Raw genomic sequence first — 11,229 nt, forward strand, 5'->3', positions numbered from 1 at the left:
CTTATATATATAAAAACAGACTAAAGATGAGATGATGGGTAAAAAAAAGACGACTTAGCTAGGTAGAGATGAATACGATGGGAGGCGAGGCCAAACAAAAATTCAAATGTTGCTCTGTCATCTACCGTCGGCGCCATCCGTACTCGGGAGTCGAGACATAGTGCGGTCAAAGTCAAATACATGAGATTTGACAAATTCCGAATCATATCCAATGGCATTGCATAGTTGATAATACTAAATTCTCCTATATATTCTCCATTCCAACAATATTAATATTTAATTTTACTATCTTTGATGATATCATATCGATTAAATGTTGTATATTTTAAATAATTTCGTAATTAAGCAATTCATTCAGACAAAATAAATCAATTAAAATATTATATATCAAATGACAAGATTCAAAATAACATTTAACATTTATTTATATTAATTAAGAGTTTAGTATTTACGTACAAAATAAATATAAACGCATTAATTTTTATGAAATTTATTATAAGTATACAAAAATTAAAATATAAATTAGTTTTTCTTATGGTTAATGAATTCTTGATATAATAAACGGTTGTCTAGAAGCGATCGAGAGCGAGGGGGCCACTGTTACTCGGTGAAAGCGTCATCTGTTGAAGGTGGCGATGACTAGCCGCCTCTATTCCTGGGTCGGCGCCCCACCAACAGTCTGACACAGATGGCTTAGAATTGTCACACGTGTATTTAGTTGACGTTGTTGTATCTTTTACCAAATTTATAAACTGCACAGTTTTGCATTTTCGTTTTACAATTAATCAGATTTCAGTGATGGAAAAATATAATTGTAAGTATAATTGTATATTAATTTATATATTAATATGATGTGATTGGTTAAAAAGTAAATTTTATTAAAAATAGTGTTAATTTAAATTTTAAATATAAATAAATTAATATTAATATACAGATTAGTGCATCACTGTGTTTATATATAACAAAACTCTTCAATGATTATATATGACTTAAGATATAGATTGGTTGCAGCTTGATACCGACTCCTTGTCTCTTGCGTTCACGCATGCATATTGCAGTACTGCCTAATTAATTTTTCTTTTATTTTCTTTTCTTTTTCCAGTCCTGTAATTTTAAGTTTATATGACGCATGTATATACGTAATCATGTACACATGAGGCCAGTAAGTAGTAGCTGTAGGCACTTGTGTAGTTTTTTTCTCGTGGTATACGTTCAAGCGTATATCACAAAATATAAGGTCATATATTCACCCACCTATGCACCAACCATATATATATATATAGAGTTTTACTACATACAAGTAAAGTTACGTACTAATCTGCATATTAATATTGATTTTTTTATATTTAAAATTTAAATTAGTATTATTTTCAATAAAATCAATTTTTTGATTAATTACATTAGATTGGTTCACAAATCAGTACACAATTATATTTATAACTAGATTTTTCCATATATATATATATATCATTGACGGTCAAATATTACCAGCTTCTAATATTGTGATTTGTGTACGTATATTCTACTATATGAGATGGAAATGGGGAAAAAACAAATGCAAATTAAATTCATGCAACTGTAGTACTGATCATAAAACAAATGATCAAATATTGCACATGGGATGAAATTAAAGTGGGTTTATTCTTTTAATTTGTAACGTGAGACGTACGTCATGAAAACGAGACGCATCAATTTTAAATTATATATATATATATAGAGAGAGAGAGAGAGAGAGAGAGAGAGAGAGAGAGAGAGAGAACTTCGGCCTTAGTCTGTGAATTTTCGTATATAAAGGATACATTAGAACCTCTTATCTCTCAGGCGCGCCGTTGTTCAACATAAGAAAGAGTAGTGGTCAGATTTTTGCACCCAGCTAATTTTATTTGCAATTATTTTATTAATTCTTTTTTGCATGCATGGATCGTATAATTAGAGTGCATGCACGCCAGAAGCCAATTAATCATAGAAGCATGTGATTCACGCTGGCTGGCTGCATGCATGCATGCATGGCTTCTTCAAAATTAACTCCCGCGAACGAATCATCGTGAACGGCCTCCATAGTCTATTCTAAATTTCAATGGATCAGAGTTGGTTGTCATCCCATTCTATGCTTGTTTAATTTCTTAATAATTGGGACTAAACCGACCGGCCTCTTCAATATCATTTTCTTCATCTTCAATTCCAAATATATATGTAATTCCTGCTAGCTTTTAGCAAATTAACACGCAAGAATTTAATTATAACCCCACAATTAATATAATATAGCTAGGGCAATCGTATTTAATTAAGACCTCATCATACTTTAATTTATATAAACATACACAAGTAGTAGGTTTGCATTAATCAGATTTTTGAGATTAAAATTTTATAATTAAAAAAACTATTTCAAACATAAATAATCACAAAAATCCATTTATCTTATAGTATACTCTACATGTGCGCACACACTACCAAATTAAAACAATTTGACTACCGCGTCATAATTTCCGACAACAAATTTCGGACAAAGTCAATTTGGGCCCCATCGATCACGTGCACTCAACGAAATATTCAGGTCTATATATTATATATACACGTCACTGGCCTTCTTAATCAGCAACCTCTCACCAATAACTCCAAACATTAATTAGAAAGTTATATGCAAATAATTCAAACTTAACGTACGACTGATATATCATATTATTAATAAGTGCCAATAGCTTAAGCTACAGTTTTTTCGTCTAATATTTTCATTTCCAATTTTACCCTTACTTTTATTCCAAAATTTCAATCGGTTTGCTTATATTTTTTTTTTGCTGACAAATGTTTTGGTCTTTTTATTTCCACCTCCGTGTTCCAATGTCTTCGTCACATCTATGAACTTATCACTTCTTCTTTGTTCTTGTTGCCTATCCGACATTCACATCCATTTCTCACAAACCTCTCTCTCTCTCTCTCTCCGCCCATCCCCGCCGGAAACCCTAACCTCACTACCTGCAGCCTCTACCACACTCCCCTCGGCCTCTTCTCCCTCACTTGGTCTCGCTCCCTCCTCGGCCACTCTCTCCATCTCGATCTCCTCCACCGCCATCACCACCCTTTTGACTCTCCTGATCCTTCTCTTCCTTCCCAATTCTCTTTCCATCTCCACCTCAAACCTTTCTTCTTCTGGAAAAAGCATGGGACCAAGAAGCTCAACTCCAACACCAAAATCTTTTGGGACCTGACCAAATCCAAGTTCGGGTCCGGACCCGAACCCCATTCCGGATTTTACATCGCCGTAGTTGTTGAGAATGAAATGACCCTCCTTGTTGGCGACTGCACCAAACAAGCCTACGCCAAAACCAAAGCCCGAAAGCCTAACAGTGCCCAAGTTCTCGTCTTGAAAAGAGAGCATGTCGTTGCCAACAAAATATACACCACGAGAGCAAGATTTGGAGGCAGAATGAGGGATATAAACATAGACTACGGCTACGACGATGATACCAGACTCTGTTTCAGCGTGGATAACAAAAAGGTCTTGCAGATAAAGCGCCTAAAGTGGAAATTCAGAGGAAATGAGAGAATTGAAGTCGATGGAGTGCCCGTACATATCTCGTGGGACGTGTACAACTGGTTGTTCGAGAAAGACAGCGAAGATGGGCGTGCTGTTTTCATGTTCAGGTTTGAAGAAGAAGAAGAACAAGAAGAAAAAGACAAGGAGACGAATTCTTTGAATGAGAAGAATGGGATGGCTTTGTGGGAGCAACAGAGCTGGGGTTATGGGTTGAGTAGGGTCGAGTGGAGGAAGAGCTTGTCGTCGTCGTCGACATCAATGTCTTCATCGGCGGGATCATCGGGAGGAAGTTCGGTTCTGGAGTGGGCTAACGCAGAGGAGACTGAGTTAGGTGGTCCATCTGGGTTTTCTTTGGTTGTTTATGCTTGGAAGAGGTGAAGATTGCGAAAAGGTATCTATTACAATAATCTGGCAATGCTTGATGGATCATTAGCTCTCGTTAACCCATTTGTTATGACGCAAAAGAAGAAAGTCGTGAACAGAATTGAAGATGATTCAACTTGATTATATATACATAGCTAGATATAACAACTTCCAACTTCTCTTTCACAAAATCAGAACATAGATTCTTTCAATTCTACTCGTATGAGATTCAATGTAGTACCGTACTGTAATGTACATTTTTGCTATAATTTGGTGTAATTAAAAGCTGTCAAACAGATTGATGAAGCATGGTAGAAGTGATTATTATTTGTCACTTCTTTTTTTGGCTCTATATAGTTGAAGCTTCCTCCTGGCTTCCTTAATGACTAAAAAGAAGAAAAGAAGAAAGCTATTCTCTTTCTTTCTTTTTCTCTCTTTTGCTCCTATTCTTGAATCTTTGTTGGTTCTGGGTGTGGTCTGAGCTGTTCGACCTTGATTAGATTTAGAATAGTAGGCGTGAATTCCTCAAAGCTTCCGACCATAGGACAAACCCATGTGAGGTGGGTCATTTTTCAAGGAGATATCTTGGCTTACTAAATTGTTTTGTGCAATAATTATGTAGGACCCAGAACCTACTGTAACCCATCTCGACATCTAACCTAACATTGGTGGAGCCCTATACAGAAACAATTCATCTGAACTTGATGCAAAAATCAATGTTTGTGTATTTTCGTAGGACAAGACCTTCATAAAATTATTAAAAGAATTTTAAGCGGTGGACTTCACACGGTAAAATAGTATTTCTCTTATATATGCATGCTTCTTTTGATTTTGTTTGTTTGGCATCTAGCCAACTGCCAACACCATTGATCTATATAATATTCTAATATAATATTTCTTGTCATCATGGTGCAAATATATCCTCATCTTTTTTAAGAATAAAATGGAGGAGGAGTTATATTATCTTGGACCCAAAACATTTTTTTTTTTCTTTTTTAGTTTTGAGAGAAGCCAAATTAAAGCATGCAACCAAGACCTTACAAAATGGATACATAGAATTAATTACAAAATATTCAACTTGATCTATCTTTGATTTCCTCTATCTATAGATATATATACATGATACATATAATTATACTTTGGGGGACAGAGGAATTGCTACATACGGACCCTCAAAACCAATAATTGGAAGATACGAGAGAGCTCTTGTACGGTTATACCAATCATCAAACTTTAAGGTGATCTCAGGTGCCCAATATTAAGGCTATTTAATTTTAAAAACAATGAATACTGTTTACTTAGAAGATAAGGCAGAACTATTTATAGAGAGAGAGAGAGGCTTTGCCAGCTGGTTCAAAGGACAGAGACATTAGGAAACATATATGTTAAGTTATTGATCACTAGATTGTGACCTTTAACAGCTTGTACAGTCGAAGATTTTAAAAAACTTCAAATGCATGGGGTCATGCATCCATATCTATATGATCTACTTCAATTAATGTGATTACTGTACTTTCACCCTTTGATTTAATTAGTTGGCATTTCTCTTCTACTTTTACTTTATTCAATATTTTGCTTGTTTTGAAAACACACATAATATCTGACATCTTTTCTGAATGTGCACACCAAACTCGAAAAAGTAGGGTTTGTTTAGATATCAAGATTGAAAAAGACAAATGAAATAGTCGTGCCTTTATTACTTAGTTTAATAAATAACTCAAAATGATCATTTTGGATATATAGTATGTCAACTTTCTTTTCTATATACACATATTAAAATAGCTTGAATATCAAACTCCCAACAAATAATATTAAATTATTCAGGAAACTAACATTTATTGACTGTCTTGTAACAACTCCCAGAAACGGGTCACACTAAAACAAAAGAAATAGAATTTTAAAACATTTTAATTTTTTTTTTTTACATTTTAGATTCTCAACAAAATTTTATTTATAACTCATATATTAAGCAAAAACATTTAAATGAACTGTGTATTAATATCTAGATAACAAAAAACTTTTATAAACATTATTATTAAATTTTAAGTAATTATTAATGTATAAATTAAAAAAAAAATTTACAACATTCTAAATTTTATTTATTTATGTTTTTAATTCTTAATATAATTTTATACAAAATTCATATATGAATTGAAACAATTTAAATGAAGTATATGCTAATAGTTAAATAATGAAATTTTTTTATAAACATTATCATTAAATTTACAGAAAGGACGTGCATTGATGAACTTAAGCCGATCACCCTCAATCCACTTCTAAATGTTTATCCACACCTCCATGTAAAAATTATCATTTTAGAAAAAGTGTGTAGGAAAACAAAAAGGGATGGGGCCTGGGGATTATATTAATATTTAATTATAACGATTTGAAAATGCATTATTAGTATAATGGTTTAGGTGGTTCACTTTGACGTAATGGCGATTTAGGTGATTTGAATTTTAGAGCCTTGGAATCAATGACTTTTAATATTCAAATATTATTCCAAAAGGAGGCCAGGCCAGCAACCTTTGGCGGTACTGGCCTGTGGTAATGGACAATTGACAAAAATGTGTCAAAAAAACCTACATATATAATATGCTGCTTGATGAAAATTATTCTAATGATAAACAAAAAAAATGATATAAATAATTTTACTATTTATAAGTAAGAAGTAATAAAGAATGAAAAGAACTAATTTGGTAATCTAATATAATTAATGGCATATAGTTAAACATATATATAAGCCCAATTATTTATTAAGTTCCATCTTCCATTATATACATATGTCATCTCCAAACATACTGATTTATATATATGGTGTATATATTTTTAGAAGCCTATTAATCGTTAAGTAATTAACTTATAATATTTATATATCCCTTAAAATACAATACATGATCAATTATTAGTTGATATGATTCGAGATGAAAAATTAAAAAAAAAAATAGCATTTCTCAATTTCTTAGTTTCGTTTGGAAAAGTAGTCATGGATGGAAAACTTTTTGACAATTGATACGTGGAGATGATTGGCTTTCAATACAAGTTAGGTGGGTTTGATCATAATTTATCAAATCTAAGGCTTAATTATTATTATTTTAAAAAAATTAAATAACTAAAAAAATAAATATTGAACCAACGCCACAAAAAGCCATAAGACTTTTCATATGCCCCAGGCCATCTTATTTAAGTGATCACATGTTTTGCTCCGGCCACGAGCTTTATTTATTTATTTATTTTTTCTGAAGGAAGTATACTACTATTAAAAAACTAAACAAAATATCCATTTCGTTGTTGACTTGTTGTGGCATAAGCCATCTATTTCCCACTAGCGGTTGTCATGGGGAGGAAAATCGTGGTTAAATAACATATTTCTTATAGTGTTTGTGCTAATCTACATTCGATAATTTTGGGCGTTTGTAACGATGGAGCCCATAAATAATTGAATTATATAATGATCGACAGCTTTGAATTCAAATTTACAAATTCTCAACACGAAATTAACACAATTCAAAACGAAAATTAGCGGATAAACGTCAAGGATCCTTATTAATGGTGAATAAAACTATTCTATTTCTTGGCGGTACAGGTGGAATCGGATAAGAACAATGGAGAAGTCATCGTTTGAATAGTTGAAAACCCATTACGTGAATTTTTTAAAACTTTCATGATGCTCATCTAATCTCTATCGAATAAAAAAGTTTACAGGGAAAGTTGGTGCTAAGTCCCTTTCTCGAAAGCTCCCTCCTACCGACACATCTAAGAGCTCTCGCTCGGATTTGGTTTTGAGGAGACAAATACCTATGTTCATTCAAAGAACAAAATAACAGTTAGTTCTTGATTATCAACTTACTATGGTTCAAATCTTTTTCTTCTAATATAATCAGATCCTAATAAAAAACATGAAAAATCAGTACCTGATTTGATCTTTGGAACCGAATCGTTTGTTGCAGGATTGCTTTTGGATTCAATGCACGACACCCCACCTGCACCATAAATTAAAAAGAATTAAATACGTAAGCAGTCGAAATAAAGAGATAAAATGATCGACATACTAACTTTATTCAATAATTAAATAAACTCTTCCATCTTATGTACACGTGTTATTGATTCCGGTACATGATTTGGCATATTCTCCCTCTCTTACATCTTCCCTGCCAACGTGCATGTATCATTCAACACATAGAGGTGCTGATAATTATTAGATGTGTCAACAACTTGAAGGAGCTTTCAAAGCATTTTCACGTGCTGGCTTAATTTACGAACCAAATTCAAAACGGTAGCTGGATTATCTTCTAAGTTCTCAAAGCATTCGCATTAGATTGACTATTTTAATTTTTTAAATTTGAAAAATATGTAATTTTTTATTTTTTAGCTAATCACTTAACTCTTAAAATTTATATTAAATTAACCATCACATTCTCTATAATAATAAAATATTATTATTTTTTAATTTTTAATTTTTTTTCTAATGTTCGATAACTTGCGATAATCATATTTATTTTCATATTCATAATCTAATAATCTATAATATAATAATTTTATATGTATATAGATGACAAAATCTCATATATAAATAAAAATTCCATATGTATAATCTATAATAATCACATATCTATAATATAATAATCTCAAAATATAACAAAATAATTTATTATTTTGTGTTACTAAATATCTTGTTGAACTTAAACAGTAGGGTTTTAACTTTTTTTTCACAACAAAAATGCACATGCATGCCGGACCCTACCGAAATACTATTGAGAGCGATATGAGAGACTTCATTAGAAAAGAAAGGCTCCTTCATAATATTATCTATTGTTAATTACACAGTGCAAAGTGGGGCTAATCGACATCACCTCTATCCACGAGCAAACATTTTCTTAGATGCCTCACCATGCCAAAAAGTCAACAGAAAGACTCAAAAGTCTCCACAATATTTCACAGGGACGTGGATATGCGTGTGCAATTGTGCATGGAATATGTTGCGTGGGTTGGAATAATGATACGCTATTCTCGCACGTTTTTGGAGCCTATGAAAAAAAAAGGGGGCCGACGCCGGGGCCGGCGACCAGGCAATAATTTAGAGAATAATTATTTATTAATATCGGTGGGTCTCGCCTGTTTGCACTGAATTCCAATTTTACATTTTGTGATTCCGAAATTAATTAATTAACTAATAAAAAAAACCCAATTAAAATATAAAATACTGAAGTAGTATTTTTGGCTTTGTCTGTGTCAAACGTATTGAATTTATCAAATCTAAGGCTTAATTATTATTATTTTAAAAAAAAGTAAATAACTAAAAAAAAAAAATACTGAACCAACGCCACAAAAAACTATAAGACTTTTCATATGCCCCAGGCCATCTTATTTAAGTGATCACATGTTTTGCTCCGGCCACGAGCTTTGTTTTTTTTTTTTTTTTTGAGGGAAATATACTACTATTAAAAAACTAAAAAAAATACAGTTAAGTACTATTATATTTGTTAGTTTTAAAAAATAAAGATAGACAATTTCAGAAAATATAATAAACGGGTAGCATAATGTATTAAATATGATGTTATATCATGTTCATAGTGTTGCGAGTAGAGCAGTTAATCTAACAATGTAACGGGTCGAAGACAGACTTAGTTGAGCATCCAAACAAGTCGTAATTCACAAAAAAAAAAAAAAAAAAACCGAAAACCGTTTTAAGGACGGCTGGTTTTCATTTGGTGGGACAGAATCCACTTCTCAGCACAAAAATATTGCATGTGGGTTTCTCTTGTGTGTATTGTCACGTACACAAACCTCTCACATTCCTCTAACGAAATAAAAGTAGGAAAAATATAGTTGTAAGCACAATTGTGTACTGATCTGTACACCAATGTGATGTGATTGATCAAAAAGTAGATTTTATTGAAAACAATGTTAATTTAAATTTGAAGTATGAATGAATCAGTATTGGTACACAGATTAGTACACGACTGTGCTTGCATATAACAAAACTCATAAAAGTATTCCCCATTGAGCCACCCCGACTTCTATCATTTCGCTCCTCACCTTCTCTTTCCTCTCACTTCTTTTCTCTACTTTTTTTTGCCCTATCTCATAGGGTTTTCATGTCCTGGTAGTTTTGTTACTCTCATGAACTCCTGGCCTAAAGCTCTGTACAAAGAGATTTTGGCCGTTGTCTTCTTTGGGTTTCTCTTTTTTGTTTTCTTTGGAGGGTTTTTTGGTGGAAAACGGTGCGGATTCGACCTCTTGGGTTTTTTCAGCCGTACCCATGTCTGAGATCTTCGATTTTAGTGGTAAGCCCTCGATTGCCTTAGAAAAACATAAGCGATATACTTTAAATATTCTTCTAAATGACATAGTTAGTAGAGAATTCATCAAAATTAAGCCGTTAACCTCTATCTCTCTCTCTGTTTTTTTCAACAAAAACGGTGGCCCTTTGTTTTAGACCAGACAACTCTGATCCGTAGAATTTTTACAGGTCTTCTATAGTTGTCAGGCGCCACAGCTATGATACTACGTTACTCTTCTGTAGTTGTCAGGCGCCACAGCTATGATACTACGTTGCTCTTCTGTAGTTGTCAGGCGCCGCATAACTATGACACTACTTTGCTCTTCTGTAGATGTCAGGCACCGCAGCTATGATACTACATTGCTCTTGTCTGTTGTAGAGAAATACTTCACAAGAGATGAGTTGTCATAATTTTCTCTATAAAAGAATTATTCAGTTCATCTTCTTTCGCATCTCATCTTCTTCACTTTTCTGAAATTAGTCTGCATTCTTACTCTGCAATCTCTTTCTGCTTTTTCACTTTGCAATGACTCAGCAATCTTCTCATTACCACTACATGAGGTATTCTGCACCTCGTTCACCGGTTGTTTCTGCTTCTTCCGTAAGTGCTATTATGCAATCTAATAATGATCTGACTAATAAGTCAGATAATGAACTTATCTACGAGCTTGTGAGTCTCGGTACCCGATACTCATCAGCCATTATCGCATATTCTCAGCGACTACAATCCAGGACTGGTGGGGTTGACAAACTCCACGAGAATATTGCTATCCTTCAGCGGCTTCTTATGGAGTCCAACATGAAGATGGAAGCACTAAAGCGAGATAACAGAGATTTAAAATCTTTGCTTAAATCTTCTTTTCGAGTGACTACTCCTTTAGATAGGAAAGACATGCAGATTTTTGAAGAGCAAGAGCGTTTAAAGATTGAGGAGAAAAGCCTCAAATTTCTGTAATTTTGCTTCGACATAATAAAATAATACTTCACAAATATTCATATTTGTATTTCTATCTTCTGTTAGATCTTCTATGTGTTCCATTTTATTTTT

At 33.0% G+C, this 11,229-nt stretch overlaps 1 protein-coding gene across 1 annotated transcript; it reads left to right on the plus strand.

Moving 5' to 3' along the window:
* The first annotated feature begins 3,277 nt into the window (after positions 1-3,277).
* Positions 3,278-3,913, plus strand: LOC122301582. Its single transcript, XM_043112994.1, has one exon. The coding sequence runs from the start codon at positions 3,278-3,280 to the stop codon at positions 3,911-3,913; it is 636 nt and encodes a 211-aa protein (XP_042968928.1).
* The last annotated feature ends 7,316 nt before the right edge of the window (positions 3,914-11,229 follow it).

Source organism: Carya illinoinensis, chromosome 2 (assembly GCF_018687715.1).
Source record: "Carya illinoinensis cultivar Pawnee chromosome 2, C.illinoinensisPawnee_v1, whole genome shotgun sequence".
NCBI lineage: Eukaryota > Viridiplantae > Streptophyta > Magnoliopsida > Fagales > Juglandaceae > Carya > Carya illinoinensis.